General features: G+C 38.3%; 1 protein-coding gene across 1 annotated transcript in view; it reads right to left on the bottom strand.

Annotated features, from left to right (window-relative positions):
- CXCL14 (C-X-C motif chemokine ligand 14) overlaps positions 1-24,080 on the bottom strand; it is an 83,211-nt gene that overhangs the window by 22,616 nt on the left and 36,515 nt on the right. Inside the window, exon 3 of the mRNA XM_053717202.1 lies at positions 14,505-14,618. Within this exon, the coding sequence (XP_053573177.1) occupies positions 14,505-14,618 (114 nt within the window). The remainder of the gene's footprint in view (positions 1-14,504; positions 14,619-24,080) is intronic.

Raw genomic sequence — 24,080 nt, 5'->3', positions numbered from 1 at the left:
AAATATAATTTATATTAAATGAAATAATATTCCTAAAATTAACTAAATTATTCCTATTTAAAATGAAATACTTACCTATCAAATAATTAATAATTACATTGTAGCTATTTTAGGATTTATATTTATTTTACAGGCAACTTTGTATGTATTTTAACTGGGTACAAAAGCTATTAAATAGTTAATAACTATTTAATAGCTACCTAGTTAAAAAAATACAAAATTACCTGTAAAATAAATCCTAACCTAAGTTACAATTAAACCTAACACTACACTATCATTAAATTAATTAAATAAATTACCTACAATTAAATACAATTAAATAAACTATTCTATAATACAAAAAACAAACAAACACTAAATTACAAAAAATAAAAAAGAATTACAAGTTTAAACTAATTACACCTAATCTAAGCCCCCTAATAAAATAAAAAAGCCCCCCAAAATAAAAAATTCCCTACCCTATTCTAAAATACAAAAGTAATCAGCTCTTTTACCAGCCCTTAAAAGGGCTTTTTGCAGGGCATGCCCCAAAGTAATCAGCTCTTTTGCCTGTAAAAAAAAATACAACCCCCCCAACATTAAAACCCACCACCCACATACCCCTACTCTAACCCACCCAAACCCCCCTTAAATAAACCTGAAAGATGGCTCCGCTCCGCTCCGGATGGATGAAGATAGAAGATGCCGCTTTGATGAAGATGTCTGCCAGTCCGGATGTCCTCTTCTTCCCGGATAGGATGAAGACTTCTGCCGGTCTGGATGTCCTCTTCTGCCCCATCGGATGAAGACTTCGGCCGGCTGGGTGAAGACGACTCAAGGTAGGGAGATCTTCAGGGGGGTAGTGTTAGGTTTATTTAAGGGGGGTTTGGGTGGGTTAGAGTAGGGGTATATGGGTGGTGGGTTTTAATGTTGGGGGGGGTTGTATTTTTTCTTACAGGCAAAAGAGCTGATTACTTTGGGGCCTGCCCCGCAAAAAGCCCTTTTAAGGGCTGGTAAAAGAGCTGATTACTTTGGTATTTTAGAATAGGGTAGGGAATTATTTATTTTGGGGGGCTTTTTTTATTTTATTAGGGGGCTTAGATTAGGTGTAATTAGTTTAAACTGCTTGTAATTCTTTCTTTTTTTTGTAATTTAGTGTTTGTTTTTGTATTATAGAATAGTTTAATTGTATTTAATTGTAGGTAATTTATTTAATTAATGTAATGATAGTGTAGTGTTAGGTTTAATTGTAACTTAGGTTAGGATTTATTTTACAGGTAATTTTGTAATTATTTTAACTAGGTAGCTATTAAATAGTTATTAACTATTTAACAGCTTTTGTACCTAGTTAAAATAAATACAAACTTGCCTGTAAAATAAATATAAATCCTAAAATATCTACAATGTAATTATTAATTATATTGTAGCTATATTAGGGTTTATTTTATAGGTAAGTATTTAGTTCTAAATAGGAATAATTTAGTTAATTTTAGGAATATTATTTCGTTTAATATAAATTATATTTATGTTAGAGGGGTGTTAGGGTTAGAGTTATGTTTAGGGGTTAATAACTTTATTATAGTAGAGGCGACGGTGTGGGCGGGAGATTAGGGGTTAATAATTGTAGGTAGGTGGCGGCGATGTTAGGGAGGGCAGATTAGGGGTTAATCAAATTTATTATAGTGTTTGCAAGGCGGGAGTGCGGCGGTTTAGGGGATAATACATTTATTATAGTGGCGACGTGGTCCGGTCGGCAGATTAGGGGTTAATAAGTGTAGGTAAGGTAGCGGCAACATTGGGGGGGGGGCAGATTAGGGGTTAATAAATATAATATAGGTGTCGGCGATGCTAGGGGCATCAGATTAGGGGTTCATAGGGATAATGTAGGTTGCGGCGGTGTCCGGAGTGGAAGATTAGGGGTTAATAATAATATGCAGGTGTCAGCGATAGCGGGGGCGGCAGATTAGAGGTTAATTAGTGTAAGGTTAGGGGTGTTTAGACTCGGGGTTCATGTTAGGGTGTTAGGTGTAGACTTAGAAAGTGTTTCCCCATTGGAAACAATGGGGCTGCGTTAGGAGCTGAACGCTGCTTTTTTGCAGGTGTTAGGTTTTTTTTCAGCCAGCTCAGCCCCATTGTTTCCTATGGGGATATCATGCATGAGCACGTTTTCCTAGCTTACCGCTACCGTAAGCAACGCTGATATTGAGAGTTGAAATGGAGCTAAGTTAGGCTCAACGCACCCTTTTTTGAGCCTAACGCAGCCCCTCAGACAACTCTTAATACCAGCGTTGTTGGAAAGGTGCGTTGGGAAAAAAGCAGCGTTAGCTACTGGTGCAACGCCGCTCCCTGCAGATGCAGGGGGGTGTCAATCAACCCGATCATACTCGATCGGGTTGAATTGCGGCGATGTCTGTCCACCTCCTCAGAGCAGGCAGACAGGTTATGGAGCAGCGGTCTTTAGACCGCTGCTTCATAACTGGTGTCTCTGGTGAGCCTGCAGGGGGCTCTCAAGCTCCATCCAGAGCTTGATAAATGGGCCCCTATATCTCTATTTTGAACTTGCACATTCTTAGAAGTCTACTAAATTGCCATGAGGGTCTATTTTTCTTATTGTTAGTAACTACTTAATGACATTATGGCAGAGTTCAAATATTTAACATACCTGTCATTAACAGCTTTCAATATATATCCGTTTATATAACTGTGTGTTAATACCTATATGTCCGGTAATGTTCGGATAGTCTGGCACATAACGCATATTTTATATCATACAGATTAGATGTTACTATGGCACATAATGCATATTTTATATCATACAGATTAGATGTTACTATGGCATACAGTGGCATAATAGTGTCTAAATGCTCATTATAGCTGGTTGAAAATGTGACTTGGTGCCCTGTTTTAAAACAGAAAATATCATGGCACTTATAGTAAGATCTGCTGAAACAGTAAATCTCTCATTACTATGTTGATAATAGCATATTTCCAAATTTAATTTTAGTATGTAACAGGTGGCCCAAGAATGGCCTCTAATGTCATTGAGGGTAGTTAATTAATAGGGTTGCACCGATACCGATAATAGTATTGGTATCGGTGCCGATACCAAGTATTTGCATGAGTACTTGTACTCATGCAAATGCACCGATACTTAAACCGATACCTCCAATTCCTACCCATACGCCATCTTGTGGTGGTTTTCAAACTGCATGTTCCCATTTCATTTTAAGTTGGAGTGGAGACTAAACTAAAAATTGTTCACAAAGCCTACCTGGGAGATATCACTGTACCTTATTCAGACAAACCCCTGAAGTACTGGGCAGTTTATAAACTGAGATTTAATGGCCCAAAAATATCTTTCTGATCCATGCAGTAGTGTGAAAAATGAAAGACTGTTCAGCATAGCGTCAAACGTCCTTACTGATAAAAGAAACAGACTTATAGCTGAACATGCAGAGATGCTTCTGTTCCTTAATAAGAACTTGCCACTAACTTTTGAAAAATTATTTTAATTGCTAGATTGCCTGTTATACTGCTAGTTCTCATCTTGCACAATACATACTGTACTCTGAGGAACATCATTAGCCAGGACTTGACTGGGAATAAAAAGCAGCCCTGGAACAATATGAAGACCAGCCCTTTTTTCTGTTGAGTCAGTAGAATACAAATGCCCCATTTTTCTCAAAGGGGGGATTACTGGGATACTCCTTCCCCAATATTATTTTCAAAATTCAATTATATTACTTTTGTATTAAGTACAAATGTCAGATTGATGAGTTATATAGGCACCCTACAACCCAATTGCATCTAGTAATCACCCCTTTAAATTGTAGCTTTCCAGCCCCGGCTGCTGCAGCTGTTATTTATTGTTGTTATTATTAATATTTGTTATTGCAAGATTTGTATTTAAAAACATGTTCTGTGAACTTTGTGACAACAAGCACATAAAACGGTTTTATTTCAAAATGTCTTTTGAGATACAGTTCACAATTATATAGAAGCAATATTAAATCATTAGTCTGTATTGTGCTTGGTAAACTGTCATGACATAAAAAAAGTATCGGTATTTGGTATCGGTGAGTATTTGAAAAAAGTATTGGTACTTGTACTCGGTCTTGAAAAAATGGTATTGGTGCAACCCTATTAATTAATATAATAAATAAATTGGCGGTTTATAAGATTAACATGTTCTTTAGTATTAGACATACAATTCTAATCAGATTGTTGTTTTGCTTTCATCTGAGTCTGTACATTGATTTATCCAATGTAAATATAATTTGTATGTCTGTTTTATTACACTCTCAAACCTCAGTAAAAATATTTAAAAAAAACAAACAAACTTAGATATACATTTTTTAATGTAATTATGTAGAGAAGCTCAACATCCTCTAAGTAAATTACTACATCTTTTAATACATTTATTTAACATAATACTTTCAAAATAAGATATAAAGTAATTGTATATTGAGCACAATAAGCATTGGTCTTACAGGTTGTAAAAATACTTGACTTATACACACTTCCCCAAAACCAAGTACATCTTTAACAGGGTTGTACACCCTATGGTTTAAAAGCAACAAAGAGCCCCTTGAGTGATCCCTCCCCCATTTAGCCTAACACTTTCTACTTTGTAGAATATTTAGCAATTTCCATACCTTTTCCTGTGATTGCATGCTAAGGGTGTCAATTTTAGGACATCCTACCTCCAATCCTTTAAAGTTCTGTGCTCCCTCCTGTCCTGGAAAATTCCCTCCTGTAAAACTCCCTCCTTATTCTTGAAAAACTTCCTGCTTTATCATTTGAAGCTCCATGCTCCCTCCTCTGAAATATCATCCTTCCTCTTTCCAATAAAATTGCCTTCACCCTGCTCTATGCTGTCTTCTTCTTGCTCTATGCTGCTTCCTTCCTCCATTATCCTCCCTGCTTTATGTTGCCTCCTCCCTCCTCTGTCTTCCCTGCTCCATGCTGTCTCCCCCCTCTCCTCTATCCTCTCTGCTTCCTCCTCTCTCCTCTGTCCTCCATGCTCCATGCTGCCTCCTCCCTCTTCTATCCTCCCTGCCCCATGCTTTTTCCTCCCTGCAGCCTCAGCCTTCTTCTGTCCTCCCTGTCTGCTCTCACCTGCCTGCTCCCTGCTCTATGCTGCCTTTTCCCTCCTTTATCTTCCCTGCTCCATGCTACCTCCTCCCTAATCTGTCTACTTCCCTGCTCCATGCTACCTCCTGCCTCCTCTGTCCACCCTGCAACCTTCTACCTCCTTTGCGCTCCATGCCGCATACAACCTCCTGCCTCCTCTGTCCTCTTTGCAACCTCCTCCCTCTTCTGTTCACCCTGACTACTCCATGCTGCCTCCTTCCTACTACATGTGGCCTCCTCCCTTCTCTATCCTTCTGGCTCCATGCTTCCTCCTCTCTCTTCTATCCATTTAGATAAATGCTACCTCTTCCTTCCTTTTTTTTCCCTGCTCCATGTTACCTCCTATTTCCTCTGGCCTCACTGCAACCTCCTCTCTCCTCTGTCTTCCCTGCTCCATGAAACTTCCTCCATGGTCCACTGTAACCTCCTCTGTCTTCCTTGCTTCTTGACACCTCCTGCATTTTTTAAACAACTCCCTTTTCTTCAGACTTTCACCAATTTAAATGCAGCTAAATAAAAGATTCAGATCTTTTAAAGGGGCACTGAACCCCAAATTTTTATTTTGTGACTCAGATAGAGCATGCAATTTTAAGTAACTTTCTAATTTACTCCTATTATCAATTTTTCTTCGTTCACTGGTGTTGAATTACTTTGGACATTTGTAACATTTGTGTTAAAGAAAATACAAATGCATTTATACTACTTTCTGCATAATGTACATTGTAATAATTTCTAGTTTAGCAAACATATCTTTTTCTTTCAATTTAATAAGCAGAATGCCACTATTCTGCCCACTCATCAAGGCTGAGAGACTCATTTATAATGGAAATATAACAAACCCTTTTTTTGACCTTTTGGTTATAATTTAAACATTGTATATGATTTCTCAAAAACACAGGGACTTCATCACTCTTTTATTATTATTTTTTTTTGTTAATTAGGTATTATTATAAAAATAGTTTAGATCAGGGGTCGCCAACCTTTCGGACCTCAGGGACCACTAAACTCACAATTTTGAATCCTGTGGACCACTAACATGAATTATATATATATATATATATATATATATATATATATATATACATACATACATACACACACATACTGTACATAACTAGTATAACCATAGCTAAGTTTACATTATGTATATATTTACACATTTTTACACATCCCTCTGACATTCGCTGTACTCTGAGAGGAATCGGGCTTCAAAATGCTGAGAAGCGCATATCAACGTAGAAATCTTAGCACAAACTTGATTCACCACCTCCATAGGAGGCAAAGTTTGTAAAAACTGAATTGTGGGTGTGGTGAGGGGTGTATTACTACATCTTTTAATACATTTATTTAACATAATACTTTCAAAATAAGATATAAAGTAATTGTATATTGAGCACAATAAGCATTGGTCTTACAGGTTGTAAAAATACTTGACTTATACACACTTCCCCAAAACCAAGTACATCTTTAACAGGGTTGTACACCCTATGGTTTAAAAGCAACAAAGAGCCCCTTGAGTGATCCCTCCCCCATTTAGCCTAACACTTTCTACTTTGTAGAATATTTAGCAATTTCCATACCTTTTCCTGTGATTGCATGCTAAGGGTGTCAATTTTAGGACATCCTACCTCCAATCCTTTAAAGTTCTGTGCTCCCTCCTGTCCTGGAAAATTCCCTCCTGTAAAACTCCCTCCTTATTCTTGAAAAACTTCCTGCTTTATCATTTGAAGCTCCATGCTCCCTCCTCTGAAATATCATCCTTCCTCTTTCCAATAAAATTGCCTTCACCCTGCTCTATGCTGTCTTCTTCTTGCTCTATGCTGCTTCCTTCCTCCATTATCCTCCCTGCTTTATGTTGCCTCCTCCCTCCTCTGTCTTCCCTGCTCCATGCTGTCTCCCCCCTCTCCTCTATCCTCTCTGCTTCCTCCTCTCTCCTCTGTCCTCCATGCTCCATGCTGCCTCCTCCCTCTTCTATCCTCCCTGCCCCATGCTTTTTCCTCCCTGCAGCCTCAGCCTTCTTCTGTCCTCCCTGTCTGCTCTCACCTGCCTGCTCCCTGCTCTATGCTGCCTTTTCCCTCCTTTATCTTCCCTGCTCCATGCTACCTCCTCCCTAATCTGTCTACTTCCCTGCTCCATGCTACCTCCTGCCTCCTCTGTCCACCCTGCAACCTTCTACCTCCTTTGCGCTCCATGCCGCATACAACCTCCTGCCTCCTCTGTCCTCTTTGCAACCTCCTCCCTCTTCTGTTCACCCTGACTACTCCATGCTGCCTCCTTCCTACTACATGTGGCCTCCTCCCTTCTCTATCCTTCTGGCTCCATGCTTCCTCCTCTCTCTTCTATCCATTTAGATAAATGCTACCTCTTCCTTCCTTTTTTTTCCCTGCTCCATGTTACCTCCTATTTCCTCTGGCCTCACTGCAACCTCCTCTCTCCTCTGTCTTCCCTGCTCCATGAAACTTCCTCCATGGTCCACTGTAACCTCCTCTGTCTTCCTTGCTTCTTGACACCTCCTGCATTTTTTAAACAACTCCCTTTTCTTCAGACTTTCACCAATTTAAATGCAGCTAAATAAAAGATTCAGATCTTTTAAAGGGGCACTGAACCCCAAATTTTTATTTTGTGACTCAGATAGAGCATGCAATTTTAAGTAACTTTCTAATTTACTCCTATTATCAATTTTTCTTCGTTCACTGGTGTTGAATTACTTTGGACATTTGTAACATTTGTGTTAAAGAAAATACAAATGCATTTATACTACTTTCTGCATAATGTACATTGTAATAATTTCTAGTTTAGCAAACATATCTTTTTCTTTCAATTTAATAAGCAGAATGCCACTATTCTGCCCACTCATCAAGGCTGAGAGACTCATTTATAATGGAAATATAACAAACCCTTTTTTTGACCTTTTGGTTATAATTTAAACATTGTATATGATTTCTCAAAAACACAGGGACTTCATCACTCTTTTATTATTATTTTTTTTTGTTAATTAGGTATTATTATAAAAATAGTTTAGATCAGGGGTCGCCAACCTTTCGGACCTCAGGGACCACTAAACTCACAATTTTGAATCCTGTGGACCACTAACATGAATTATATATATATATATATATATATATATATATATATATATATATACATACATACATACACACACATACTGTACATAACTAGTATAACCATAGCTAAGTTTACATTATGTATATATTTACACATTTTTACACATCCCTCTGACATTCGCTGTACTCTGAGAGGAATCGGGCTTCAAAATGCTGAGAAGCGCATATCAACGTAGAAATCTTAGCACAAACTTGATTCACCACCTCCATAGGAGGCAAAGTTTGTAAAAACTGAATTGTGGGTGTGGTGAGGGGTGTATTTATAGGCATTTTGAGGTTTGGGAAACTTCCCAAACCTCAAAATCCCATACGTCACTAGCTCATGGACTCTTGCCAATTACATGAAAGAAATACAATCTAGCTACGCAAGTTGCGCAGTACTACGCAACATGTGTAGGGAGATTGTAATTTAACTCCTCCGACGTCTGTTTTTTACTGATGCCTAGCCAGGCACTGTAGGGAGTTGCGGCGTGATGGGGTGACACCATCAAAATAATTCCTGCTTGATAGTGTCAAGGACCACCAACATCTTCTCGTGGACCACTGGTTGGCGAACGCTGGTTTAGATAACAGTGCATATAAAAATGTCCTAAACATATCACCTCTAGATGCCCAGTTAAAAACAAACATGAAACACTAGTAGCCTGTATAAAGGAGCATACAACATAAATACATTTAAAGGGTACAGAATACACCAATTTTAATTTAACTGTATGTAATAGAAACTACTATAAATAATAACATGAACAGATACTGATATAAAAATCCAGTAATCTTTTTTTTTAAAAAAAACCTACTTAGAAGCTCCCAATTAAGCACTGCTAATGAGATTAGTCTGGAACACCCACTGAAAGGGGGTGAGAGCAGACCCTTCCCTAACCCCTGCATATGAATAGACCCATTATACATCTAAATACATCTAAAACTTTGGGGCTTGGTTTGGAGTCTGAAAATCATCTGAAAAATCTGAAGATTTGAATATATTCTTTTTTAGTATAATTAATAAATTTACATGTGCCTAGTCATTAGATGGTGTGAGCACATTATACTTATTTAAGAGTGTTAATATATAAATACACATATTTGAGGATTTCTCAGTTTTTTAATTTAGGTATTGCACTCTTTGCTTCATTAACGCCTCACTTTTTTTCTAATTAAATTAGGAGTCTGAAAATCAGCACAATGTTAGTTAATAATAAGCAAAACTATACAGTTTTACAAAAACACTCCCATATTGGTTATATAAATGGATCATCTACAAAACATTTATGCAAAGAAAAATCTAGTGTACAATGTCCCTTTAAGTTTTTAATACATTATCTTGGTAGAGCCAAGAATATCCTTTAGGGCTTTACTACTCCTAGGTTTCAGCACTGTGTTTGTAGTGAGTGTTAGCTCAGTCTCAAAAATCTCCACACAGTTAAATGGTTAATTGCAGTAACAACTGATTATGGCCTAGATTTGGAGTTCGGCGGTAGCCGTCAAAACCAGCGTTAGAGGCTCCTAACGCTGGTTTTGGCCGCCCGCTGGTATTTGGAGTCAGTGATTAAAGGGTCTAACGCTCACTTTTCAGCCGCGACTTTTCCATACCGCAGATCCCCCTACGCCATTTGCGTAGCCTATCTTTTCAATGGGATCTTTCTAACGCTGGTATTTAGAGTCGTTTCTGAAGTGAGCGTTAGAGCTCTAACGACAAGATTCCAGCCGCCTGAAAATAGCAGGAGTTAAGAGCTTTCTGGCTAACGCCGGTTTATAAAGCTCTTAACTACTGTACCCTAAAGTACACTAACACCCATAAACTACCTATGTACCCCTAAACCGAGGTCCCCCCACACCGCCGCCACTCGATTAAAATTTTTAACCCCTAATCTGCCGACCGCCACCTACGTTATACTTATGTACCCCTAATCTGCTGCCCCTAACCCCGCCGACCACTGTATTATATTTATTAACCCCTAACCTGCCCCCCACAACATCGCCGCCAGCTACTTAAAATAATTAACCCCTAATCTTACGACCGCAAAGCGCCGCCACCTACGTTATCCCTATGTACCCCTAATCTGCTACCCCTAACACCGCCGACCCCTATATTATATTTATTAACCCCTAATCTGCCCCCCACAACGTCGCCGACACCTGCCTACACTTATTAACTCCTAATCTGCAGAGCGGACCTGAGCGCTACTATAATAAAGTTATTAACCCCTAATCCGCCTCACTAACCCTATCATAAATAGTATTAACCCCTAATCTGCCCTCCCTAACATCGCCGACACCTACCTTCAATTATTAACCCCTAATCTTCCGATAGGAGCTCACCGCTATTCTAATAAATGGATTAACCCCTAAAGCTAAGTCTAACCCTAACACTAACACCCCCCTAAGTTAAATATAATTTACATCTAATGAAATAAATTAACTCTTATTAAATAAATGATTCCTATTTAAAGCTAAATACTTACCTGTAAAATAAACCCTAATATAGCTACAATATAAATTATAATTATATTATAGCTATTTTAGGATTAATATTTATTTTACAGGTAACTTTGTAATTATTTTAACCAGGTACAATAGCTATTAAATAGTTAAGAACTATTTAATAGTTACCTAGTTAAAATAATAACAAATTTACCTGTAAAATAAATCCTAACCTAAGATATAATTAAACCCAACACTACCCTATCAATAAATTAATTAAATAAACTACCTACAATTACCTACAATTAACCTAACACTACACTATCAATAAATTAATTAAACACAATTCCTACAAATAAATACAATTAAATAAACTAGCTAAAGTACAAAAAATAAAAAAGAACTAAGTTACAGAAAATAAAAAAATATTTACAAACATAAGAAAAATATTACAACAATTTTAAACTAATTACACCTACTCTAAGCCCCCTAATAAAATAACAAAGCCCCCCAAAATAAAAAATTCCCTACCCTATTCTAAATTAAAAAAGTTACAAGCTCTTTTACCTTACCAGCCCTGAACAGGGCCCTTTGCGGGGCATGCCCCAAGAAGTTCAGCTCTTTTGCCTGTAAAAAAAAACATACAATACCCCCCCCCCAACATTACAACCCACCACCCACATACCCCTAATGTAAACCAAACCCCCCTTAAATAAACCTAACACTAATCCCCTGAAGATCTTCCTACCTTGTCTTCACCATCCAGGTATCACCGATCCGTCCTGGCTCCAAGATCTTCATCCAACCCAAGCGGGGGTTGTCGATCCATAATCCGGTGCTGAAGAGGTCCAGAAGAGGCTCCAAAGTCTTCCTCCTATCCGGCAAGAAGAGGACATCCGGACCGGCAAACATCTTCTCCAAGCGGCATCTTCGATCTTCTTCCATCCGGAGCGAAGCGGCAGGATCCTGAAGACCTCCAGCGCGGAACATCCATCCGGACCGACGACTGAACGACGAATGACTGTTCCTTTAAGGGACGTCATCCAAGATGGCGTCCCTCGAATTCCGATTGGCTGATAGGATTCTATCAGCCAATCGGAATTAAGGTAGGAATTTTCTGATTGGCTGATGGAATCAGCCAATCAGAATCTAGTTCAATCCGATTGGCCGATCCAATCAGCCAATCAGATTGAGCTCGCATTCTATTGGCTGATCGGAACAGCCAATAGAATGCAAGCTCAATCTGATTGGCTGATTGGATCAGCCAATCGGATTGAACTTGATTCTGATTGGCTGATTCCATCAGCCAATCAGAAAATTCCTACCTTAATTCCGATTGGCTGATAGAATCCTATCAGCCAATCGGAATTCGAGGGACGCCATCTTGGATGACGTCCCTTAAAGGAACAGTCATTCGTCGTTCAGTCGTCGGTCCGGATGGATGTTCCACGCTGGAGGTCTTCAGGAACCTGCCGCTTCGCTCCGGATGGAAGAAGATCGAAGATGCCGCTTGGAGAAGATGTTTGCCGGTCCGGATGTCCTCTTCTTGCCGGATAGGAGGAAGACTTTGGAGCCTCTTCTGGACCTCTTCAGCACCGGATTATGGATCGCTAACCCCCGCTTGGGTTGGATGAAGATCTTGGAGCCAGGACGGATCGGTGATACCTGGATGGTGAAGACAAGGTAGGAAGATCTTCAGGGGATTAGTGTTAGGTTTATTTAAGGGGGGTTTGGGTTACATTAGGGGTATGTGGGTGGTGGGTTGTAATGTTGGGGGGGGGTATTGTATGTTTTTTTTTACAGGCAAAAGAGCTGAACTTCTTGGGGCATGCCCCGCAAAGGGCCCTGTTCAGGGCTGGTAAGGTAAAAGAGCTTGTAACTTTTTTAATTTAGAATAGGGTAGGGAATTTTTTATTTTGGGGGGCTTTGTTATTTTATTAGGGGGCTTAGAGTAGGTGTAATTAGTTTAAAATTGTTGTAATATTTTTCTTATGTTTGTAAATATTTTTTTATTTTCTGTAACTTAGTTCTTTTTTATTTTTTGTACTTTAGCTAGTTTATTTAATTGTATTTATTTGTAGGAATTGTGTTTAATTAATTTATTGATAGTGTAGTGTTAGGTTAATTGTAGGTAATTGTAGGTAGTTTATTTAATTAATTTATTGATAGGGTAGTGTTAGGTTTAATTATATCTTAGGTTAGGATTTATTTTACAGGTAAATTTGTTATTATTTTAACTAGGTAACTATTAAATAGTTTTTAACTATTTAATAGCTATTGTACCTGGTTAAAATAATTACAAAGTTGCCTGTAAAATAAATATTAATCCTAAAATAGCTATAATATAATTATAATTTATATTGTAGCTATATTAGGGTTTATTTTACAGGTAAGTATTTAGCTTTAAATAGGAATCATTTATTTAATAAGAGTTAATTTATTTCGTTAGATAAAAATTATATTTAACTTAGGGGGGTGTTAGTGTTAGGGTTAGACTTAGCTTTAGGGGTTAATCCATTTATTAGAATAGCGGTGAGCTCCGATCGGAAGATTAGGGGTTAATAATTGAAGGTAGGTGTCGGCGATGTTAGGGAGGGCAGATTAGGGGTTAATACTATTTATGATAGGGTTAGTGAGGCGGATTAGGGGTTAATAACTTTATTATAGTAGCGCTCAGGTCCGCTCGGCAGATTAGGGGTTAATAAGTGTAGGCAGGTGGAGGCAACGTTGTGGGGAGCAGATTAGGGGTTAATAAATATAATATAGGGGTCGGCGATGTTAGGGCAGCAGATTAGGGGTACATAGGGATAACGTAGGTTGCGGCGGTTTACGGAGCGGCAGATTAGGGGTTAAAAAAAATATGCAGGGGTCAGCGATAGCGGGGGCGGCAGAATAGGGGTTAATAAGTGTAAGGTTAGGGGTGTTTAGACTCGGGGTACATGTTAGAGTGTTAGGTGCAGACGTAGGAAGTGTTTCCCCATAGGAAACAATGGGGCTGCGTTAGGAGCTGAACGCTGCTTTTTTGCAGGTGTTAGGTTTTTTTTCAGCTCAAACAGCCCCATTGTTTCCTATGGGAGAATCGTGCACGAGCACGTTTTTGAGGCCGGCCGCGTCCGTAAGCAACTCTGGTATCGAGAGTTGCATTTGCGGTAAAAATGCTCTACGCTCCTTTTTTGGAGCCTAACGCAGCATTTGATTAAACTCTCGATACCAGAGTTAAATTTATGGTGCGGCCAGAAAAAAGCCCGCGGAGCGTTAACAGCCCTTTTACCGCCGAACTCCAAATCTAGGCCTATGTGTGCTACACAATAAAAAAACCTTTATTTCATATGCTTAAGTGGATGCGCTTAGGCAAATTCCTGAATGTTGTTGCAGTTTTTTTATGCGTAACTCATGATTTTTTGAGCTTACATTAATACACTTTTGAAATGCTTATTTTATTAAGCACTATACTGTTCATTTGTATCTCACCTACACATACGAAAATGTAAGTAAAATGTAGTTTAGCAAGATACACAACAATCAAGGTAAAATATGCTTGTAGAGAATCTTGTTTAGGATCTCATAGCACTAAGGGATCTATTGCATCAGCAATGGCCATTATAGAATTGGCCCTAAGTAAGCAAACAGAAAGATAATTAACAAATTGCTCTAACAGTGTGTTAAAAGTATGATCAAAGTAATCCATTATATTTAAAAAGGCTCTGAACCAAACGTTATATTACATTTCAAAAACCACATGAATTATTTAATTTTGTCAATATAGTATTACTTGCTTTAATAAGATAGTAACAACCAATAGGATATAATATGACAGCTGTCATATGTTAGCTTTATTGTACATACCTGTTTTTTTCCTTCCATATTGTGTACCATTTGAGGAATTTCTTTGTACTGTGAAGTTTAGGATGCAGACAATACTGCTGCCCTCTAAATCTTGATACGTGCTGCATGGTTACACTAGAATAAAATAAACGGTATTAAAATGACAGACAGAAAAACTCACCTACTGAAATTCAATAAGCTGTTCTACCTGCTGCCCCACATAGGAGGGATAGCCATGAAATAGAATCTCAGTTACATCCTTCTTCCTGCTTAGATCACAGAATGGTTCTGTGATCACTTTAGCAGAGCTTGTAGTGTTAATGACATAGTCAAAACCCAATCAAAGGTTTGGGTTATAGCCTAGACAATGATAAGGTTATCACAGTACAGGTCTATCTTTTTTGCTTCATGAGAGCCTTGCCCCTTCAGAACATAAGTTGTGCAACACAATTAAATCAGCCACTGGATTCCCCAAGCACATCTTTGAAACATAAGTTTCATCCCCTAAAAATCTTCCAGATACATTTGTTAAAATGTGTTAAATTTCTAGGTACAGTATGAACAAGGCCTATATTGGAATTAGTTTTTTTTATCACCTGACAATAATTTGACAATCTGAGGAACAGTGAAGCTGTCGGTGGCCTCTGTTACAAAATGCTGAAATGAAATAAAAACCTTTTTAAAGTTTGATCACCTGAATAGTCCCTGAAAATTACTTTTTTCTTTGATGTACCTATGAGGTGGAATTTCAAAAACAATTTCAGAAAATATTTCTCTTTCATGAATTATTTTGTAATTGTTGATCAATTATAGCATTTTTCTATTCTTCATAGCTCCCTAATATATTTCTGGAAATCCATAATTTATATTGAAATAAGCGTTTAAATATATTACTTTTGCGTTGAAAACTTTTTATAGCTCTCTTTTACAATTATCTGAACTATTTAGAACTGAAATCCCCTTACTGTCCTAAAATAAATAATAGTAAGGTTTTCAATATTTTAGTTTTGTTTTAATATTCCTCTTAATTTCAAATATTAAAAAATAATAGTTGTTACATAGCTCTGCCTTTCTACTGCATCTGACGTGTGTATATACATCCGTCTATGCTTCTCTGCAATGTTTTCATTTTGCTGACCCTATTTTAACCATCTTATTTTAGCTGACAACTTTTAGAAAATTAACCAGAGATCTTTTAATGGCTGGTGAATTATTGCGCTCCCACAAACGGGCAAATTTGCCCGTTTGCGGGAGCACAATAATTTAGAGCTCCACTTGTAATCTAGCCCTTAGTGAAGTAAGATTCACCTTTATCTGCTGGACTGAATTTTTGTATTCTTACATGTATTAATCTTTAATGTATAACTCTATAACCTAAAACAGCATACATAACCTCCATACACATAAAAATGGTACTTAAAGGGACATTATAGTGAACAAATATTGTTAGCGTATGTCATTTTAACACTAGGGAAATTGCACGTCTATGTGTTTAACTCCCACAAAGTAAAAGTACCGCATTGGCAGACACAGAGAACCGCTGATCCAGAGTGGAAACTACAACTGACCAAGTTCCATAGATTGCAGTGTTACTAGTATTAAATGGCATGGTTTAATGAATTAGCATGTGCAATTTTTTCACTATAATTTCCCTTTAAAATAAGTGTTGTGCTTCTTGAACTCCTGTAAAAATACTACTTGATGCTTTGCACATCTACAGAAAGACAGTGTTTATAATTATTTTCTAATTTATTTGTAACAGACAATAGTTGGTTCTAATGTAAAGGGACATTGCAGTAGATATGCAGCAGTTAGAGCATACCAAGGGAATATCACCGCACATGGCCTACTGCATTATGCTTTGCAGATTGCTCACAGTAAAATCTATCACTAAGGGCTTGATGATGTAAACATTGTCTGCTCAAAGATACTTTTTTTTGCCGACTCTCGCAGGGCTGTCCCAGTGGAATGATCGTAAAAAAGTGGCAGGCCCTGCGAGTGGCGAGATGGCTCCTATTGAAAGTATTGGAGCACGCTGGATAGGGACACTGCTCCTTAGAGCAAAGTTATCAGGGAGCAGGGGGAGCACTTTAAAATTAAAATCCTGCAGCCAATATAACTTACATTATGCTGCTTTCTGCATAGAGCATCTTAAATTCACCTATATTTTCGTATATATGTGTTTTTCTATTAGGATTATAAGTATATTGAGTGTTTTGAGAAAAGCTCGCCACCTTTTAGTTGGCGAGAAAAAACTGTGAGATCTGCAGTGCGAAAATCTTTATAGAATTACGCTGGGATTAGAGAGACATTGTCATATACACCCATGTTCAGCCCATTTTACAAAAAAACAATTACATTTTGCATTTTGTATTTTGAAGTACAAATTTCTGTGTGATTTTTGCACATCGAGTGCACTAAAATTAAAATGTAAGCTGTGCATATTTAATTAGATTTATTCCTGTGTAAATTACACACAGATTTTAAGTTCTTTGTTAAAACATGATTTTTGGTGAAGAATTTTGTTACGATTTTTGATGCACCTTAACAGTACAATTTGTCCCTGCTTATTTTTGTGTGATTGGGTCAAATATTTGTTTTGTATGATGTTTAAAATACAAATTTTTTTGTGCATTTTGCATATGGAAATGCAGTATACGCCCCTTAGCGAAACACCCTGTTTTCAGGGTAAAAAGTGGCTTTAGATCATTCCAACAGGGAAATAGAAGGACTGGCGAGAATTCTTTAATAATCTCGCCAGCACAGAGAGCTTTTATTCATCGAGTTCTAAGACTGGTTCTGATCAAAGCCCGATTGGCCTACCAAGACACTAGGGCCTAGATTTAGAGTTGGGCGGTAGCCGTCAAAACCAGCGTTAGAGGCTCCTAACGCTGGTTTTGGGCTACCGCCGGTATTTAGAGTCAGTCATTTAAGGGTCTAACGCTAACTTTCCAGCCGCGACTTTTCCATACCACAGATCCCCTTACGTCAATTGCGTATCCTATCTTTTCTATGGGATCTTTCTAACGCCGGTATTTAGAGTCTTGGTTGGAGTGAGAGTTAGAACTCTAACGACAAAACTCCAGCCGCAGAAAAAAGTCAGTAGTTAAGAGCTTTCTGGGCTAACGTCGGTTCATAAAGCTCTTAACTACTGTGCTCTAAAGTACACTAACACCCATAAACTACCTATGTACCCCTAAACTGAGGCCCCCCCACATCGCCGCCACTCGATTAAATTTTTTTAACACCTAATCTGCCGACCGCCACCTACGTTATACTTATGTACCCCTAATCTGCTGCCCCTAACACCGCCGACCCCTATATTATATTTATTAACCTCTAATCTGCCCCCCACAACGTCGCCACCAGCTACCTACAATAATTAACCCCTAATCTGCCGACCGCAAAGCGCCGCCAACTACGTTATCCTTATGTACCCCTAATCTGCTGCCCCTAACACCGCCGACCCCTATATTATATTTATTAACCCCTAATCTGCCCCCCACAACATCGCCGCCACCTACCTACACTTATTAAACCCTAATCTGCTGAGCGGACCGCACCGCTACTATAATAAAGTTATTAACCCCTAATCCGCCTCACTCCCGCCTCAATAACCCTATGATAAATAGTATTAACCCCTAATCTGCCCTCCCTAACATCGCCGACACCTAACTTCAAACATTAACCCCTAATCTGCCGATCGGAGCTCACCGCTATTCTAATACATTTTTTAACCCCTAAAGCTAATTCTAACCCTAACCCTAACACCCCCCTAAATTAAATATAATTTTATTCTAACAAAATAAATTAACTCTTATTAAATAAATTATTCCTATTTAAAGCTAAATACTTACCTGTAAAATAAATCCTAATATAGCTACAATATAAATTATAATTATATTGTAGCTATTTTAGGATTAATATTTATTTTACAGGTAACTTTGTAATTATTTTAACCAGGTACAATAGCTATTAAATAGTTAAGAACTATTTAATAGTTACCTAGTTAAAATAATTACAAAATTACCTGTAAAATAAATCCTAACCTAAGTTACAATTAAACCTAACACTACACTATCAATAAATAAATTAAATAAACTACCTACAATTATCTACAATTAAACCTAACACTACACTATCAATAAATTAATTAAATACAATTCCTACAAATAAATACAATGAAATAAACTAACTAAAGTACAAAAAATAAAAAAGAACTAAATTACAAAAAATAAAAAAATATTTACAAACATTAGAAAAAAATTACAACAATTTTAAACTAATTACACCTACTCTAAGCCCCCTAATAAAATAACAAAGACCCCCAAAATAAAAAAATGCCCTACCCTATTCTAAATTAAAAAAGTTCAAAGCTCTTTTACCTTGCCAGCCCTTAAAAGGACCTTTTGTGGGGCATGCCCCAAAGAATTCAGCTCTTTTGCCTGTAAAAATAAACATACGATACCCCCCCAACATTACAACCCACCACCCACATACCCCTAATCTAACCCAAACCCCCCTTAAATAAACCTAACACTAAGCCCCTGAAGATCCTCCTACCTTGTCTTCACCATGCCAGGTATCACCGATCGTTCCAGGCTCCGAAATCTTCATCCAAGCCCAAGCAGGGGCTAGACATCCATCATCCGTTGGCTGAAGAGGTCCAGAAGAGGCTCCAAAGTCTTCATCCTATCCGGGAAGAAGAGGCGATCCGGACCGGCAACCATCTTGATCCAAGCGGCATCTTCTATCTTCATTCAATGACGACCAGCTCCATCTTGAAGACCTCCACCGCGGACCCATCTTCTTCTTCCGACGACTTCCCGATGAATGACGGTTCCTTTAAGGGACGTCATCCAAGATGGCATCCCTCGAATTCCAATTGGCTGATAGGATTCTATCAGCCAATCGGAATTAAGGTAGGAAAATTCTGATTGGCTGATGGAATCAGCCAATCAGAATCAAGTTCAATCCGATTGGCTGATCCAATCAGCCAATCAGATTGAGCTCGCATTCTATTGGCTGTTGGATCAGCCAATCGGATTGAACTTGATTCTGATTGGCTGATTCCATCAGCCAATCAGAATTTTCCTACCTTAATTCCGACTGGCTGATAGAATCCTATAAGCCAATCGGAATTCGAGGGACGCCATCTTTGATGACGTCATTTAAAGGAACTGTCATTCGGCGAGTAGGCGTCAGTTGAAGAGGTTGGATCCTCGTCGGTTGGAAAGAAGATGGCTCTGCTCCGCTCCGCTCCAGAAGAAAAAAGATTGAAGATGCGGCTTGATAGAAGACTTCATCCCGATGATGGACTTCCGACTTCAGCCCGAAGATGGATTTCTTCAGCCGCCGCTTGGATCCAGACTTCAGCCCGAGGATGGACGTCACTCTTCAGCCCCCCGCTTGGGCTTGGATCAACACTTCCGAGGCTTGGATCAAGACTTCCGAGGACGGATCGGTGAACCTGGTATGGTGAAGATAAGGTAGGAAGATCTTCAGGGGCTTAGTGTTAGGTTTATTTAAGGAGGGTTTGGGTTAGATTAGGGGTATGTGGGTGGTGGGTTGTAATGTTGGGGGGGGGTATTGTATGTGGTTTTTTTACAGGCAAAAGAGCTGAATTCTTTGGGGCATGCCCCGCAAGGGGCCCTGTTCAGGGCTGGTAAGGTAAAAGAGCTTTGAACTTTTTTAATTTAGAATAGGGTGGGGCATTTTTTTATTTTGGGGGGCTTTGTTATTTTATTAGGGGGCTTAGAGTAGGTGTAATTAGTTTAAAATTGTTGTAATATTTTTCTGATGTTTGTAAATTTTTTTTTTTTTTGTAACTTAGTTCTTTTTTATTTTTTGTACTTTAGTTAGTTTATTTCATTGTAGTTAATTGTAGGAATTGTATTTAATTAATTTATTGATAGTGTAGTGTTAGGTTTAATTGTAACTTAGGTTAGAATTTATTTTACAGGTAATTTTGTAATTATTTTAACTATTTTAGCTATTAAATAGTTCTTAACTATTTAATAGCTATTGTACCTGGTTAATATAATTACAAAGTTACCTGTAAAATAAATATAAATCCTAAAATAGCTACAATATAATTATTAATTACATTGTAGCTATCTTAGAGTTTATTTTACAGGTAAGTATTTAGCTTTAAATAGGAATAATATATTTAATAAGAGTTAATTTATTTCGTTAGATTTAAATTATATTTAACTTAGGGGGGTGTTAGTGTTAGGGTTAGACTTAGCTTTAGGGGTTAATCCATTTATTACAGTAGCGGCGAGATTCGGTCGGCAGATTAGGGGTTAATACTATTTATTATAGGGTTATTGAGGCGGGAGTGAGGCGGATTAAGGGTTAATAATTTTATTATAGTAGCGGTGCGGTCCGCTCGGCAGATTAGGGGTTAATAAGTGTAGGCAGGTGGAGGCGACGTTGAGGGGGGCAGATTAGGGGTTAATAAATATAATATAGGGGTCGGCGGAGTTAGGGGCACATAGGGATAATGTAAGTAGCGGCGGTTTACGGAGTGGCAGATTAGGGGTTAAAAAAAATATGCAAGTGTCAGCGATAGCGGGGGCGGCAGAATAGGGGTTAATAAGTGTAATGCTAGGGGTGTTTAGACTCGGGGTACATGTTAGAGTGTTAGGTGCAGACGTAGGAAGTGTTTCACCATAGGAAACAATGGGGCTGCGTTAGGAGCTGAACGCGGCTTTTTTGCAGGTGTTAGGTTTTTTTTCACCTCAAACAGCCCCATTGTTTTCTATGGGGGAATCGTGCACGAGCACGTTTTTGAAGCTGGTCGCGTCCGTAAGCACCGCTGGTATCTAGAGTTGCAGTGGCGTTAAATTATGCTCTACGCTCCCTTTTTGGAGCCTAACGCACTGAAAACCCAGCCATTCTGTGAACTCTAAATACCAGCGGTATTTAAAAGGTGCGGGGGAAAAAAAGCACGCGTAGCTAACGCACCCCTTTGGCCGCAAAACTCTAAATCTAGGCCCATGAGATTTATCTGTGAGCTGCATCACCTGGGGCTGGCCAGCTACAGTTAAAGGTTGTTGTTTTTTTCTCTCCTCTGAGATAAATATATTAAAGGGGCAGTCTAGTCAAAATTTCATTTCATGATTCAGATAGGGCATGTAATTTTAAACAACTTTCCAATTTACTTCTATTATCTAATTTGCTCAGTTCTTTAGATATCCTTTGTTGAAGAAATAGCAATGCACATGTGCGAGCCAATCACACAAGGCCTCTATGTGTAGCAACCAATCAGCAGCTACTGAGCATATCTATATATGCTTTTCAGCAAGTGATATCAAGAGAATGAAGCAAATGAGATAATGGAAGTAAATTAGAAAGTTGTTTAAAATGACATGCTCTTTCTAAATCACAAAAGAAAAAAATTTTGGGTTTCATGTCCCTTTAAGGTCACAAAGTATTTCCTTGTATGTTTTATTTAGTGGATTAAGTACCATTTTAGTGGCTCTTCTCTAAATGTTTTCTAGTGTCCATTCAAGTCACACTGTGAGACAGAGGTACACACTGTTTTGAGCATCTTCTCCAGATCACACTATAGATAATAATTTTCACACTGTGATGAAACTGGGTTGTAGGGTTGTAGTCATGGATGAAACTGGGTTGTAGGGTGCCTATATAACAAGAAACTGGAACAAAAAAAAATGGGAGGGAGGAGTATCCCAGTAATGCCCTTGAGAAAAATGGAGCATGTGCAATCTATGGACTCAATGGAAAATAGGGCAGGTCTTCTATTTTGCCAGAACTGCTTTTTATTCCCACTCCGGCCTTGGTTCTAATACAAGTTAAAAAGTAATGCTGTGCATTTCAGATTATACCAAAATGACTCTACTAAGTTTTTTTTTTTAGCTCAATTACAAGTGATAATTAAGTAATAGTAAACTCATTTGACTTTTTCAAATTTTGCTGGAGCCAAACAACTTCAAAAGGAAATCCTGTGGCTTGTAATTAATACCTGACATACCATCCAATGTACAATTTAAAGAGTTGTCTTTCCAGCAAGCAAGTACTTTGCAATTTACTTCAAACTATTCTGCATCTTTTCAAACAAGATTTTTTTTTCCCTAGAGAAAATCCAAACGGGTAGGCGGCCCTAGCATTTCAGGATATTTTTGGTTGTCGTAGATCACTTTTAATTATAGGATATTGACAGAAAAATAAGGCTAAATATACTGCTGTCAAAATCATCACATGATCATTTTTCTCTTTCTTTTCATACAGAATGTTAACAAAACTAGTCATTCAAAGAGAAAATTATAGGTTACATTTTGGAAAGAGATACAGTATGCAAGCATTCCTAATTTATGTCATCTAGATCTAGCAATATTTGTTTTCATATGTAGAGAGGCCTTACATTTTAACGTGGTAAAAAGAAATTGAAATAAGAGGCTTAATTACTGTTTTCAGCAGGTAATAAAGTTGCAATGGTTATATTTCAAACATCTAAGCAACTTACAGGACTTGGAACTTCTATACCTGGAAAAACAATTGGTAATGTTTTTTGTTGTCACTGCAATAGAAGTTATGTAGCCAATTGTAACATATGGCAAACCTTTAACGACTCAAAATAGAGAGGTTAGGTTACACAGAAATCAATGCAAGCTGCTAAACACCTTGGGCGCGATCAAATATACGGCGCAGGTTTCGGCGCAAGCGTGGAAACTTGCGCCGCCCGTAATTTCACCTCGCACATCGGGGTATTACATACTTGGCGTCGGCATTTCCTAAGTGACGTAAGTCGGATAAATTACGATGTCCAGAAATAAGCGTAAAGACAAATTTCTGGAGTCGCTAGTGACTTACGGCACTTTAGAAACTGCCGGCGCCTAAGAAAAGTAAAGAAAATAACAAATCTCCTGTAAAAGTCTAACACGCCTCCCAAAAATAAGCCCGACACGTAAAACCCCTATATCCGCAATCCCCCCGCTCATTACTACAGGGAGTGCAGAATTATTAGGCAAATGAGTATTTTGACCACATCATCCTCTTTATGCATGTTGTCTTACTCCAAGCTGTATAGGCTCGAAAGCCTACTACCAATTAAGCATATTAGGTGATGTGCATCTCTGTAATGAGAAGGGGTGTGGTCTAATGACATCAACACCCTATATCAGGTGTGCATAATTATTAGGCAACTTCCTTTCCTTTGGCAAAATGGGTCAAAAGAAGGACTTGACAGGCTCAGAAAAGTCAAAAATAGTGAGATATCTTGCAGAGGGATGCAGCACTCTTAAAATTGCAAAGCTTCTGAAGCGTGATCATCGAACAATCAAGCGTTTCATTCAAAATAGTCAACAGGTTCGCAAGAAGCGTGTGGAAAAACCAAGGCGCAAAATAACTGCCCATGAACTGAGAAAAGTCAAGTGTGCAGCTGCCAAGATGCCACTTACCACCAGTTTGGCCATATTTCAGAGCTGCAACATCACTGGAGTGCCCAAAAGCACAAGGTGTGCAATACTCAGAGACATGGCCAAGGTAAGAAAGGCTGAAAGACGACCACCACTGAACAAGACACACAAGCTGAAACGTCAAGACTGGGCCAAGAAATATCTCAAGACTGAT

This window comes from Bombina bombina, chromosome 6, assembly GCF_027579735.1.
Source record: "Bombina bombina isolate aBomBom1 chromosome 6, aBomBom1.pri, whole genome shotgun sequence".
NCBI classification, from domain to species: domain Eukaryota; kingdom Metazoa; phylum Chordata; class Amphibia; order Anura; family Bombinatoridae; genus Bombina; species Bombina bombina.
Note: the sequence above shows the minus strand (reverse complement) of the source record. Positions and strands in the feature narration are given on the sequence as shown.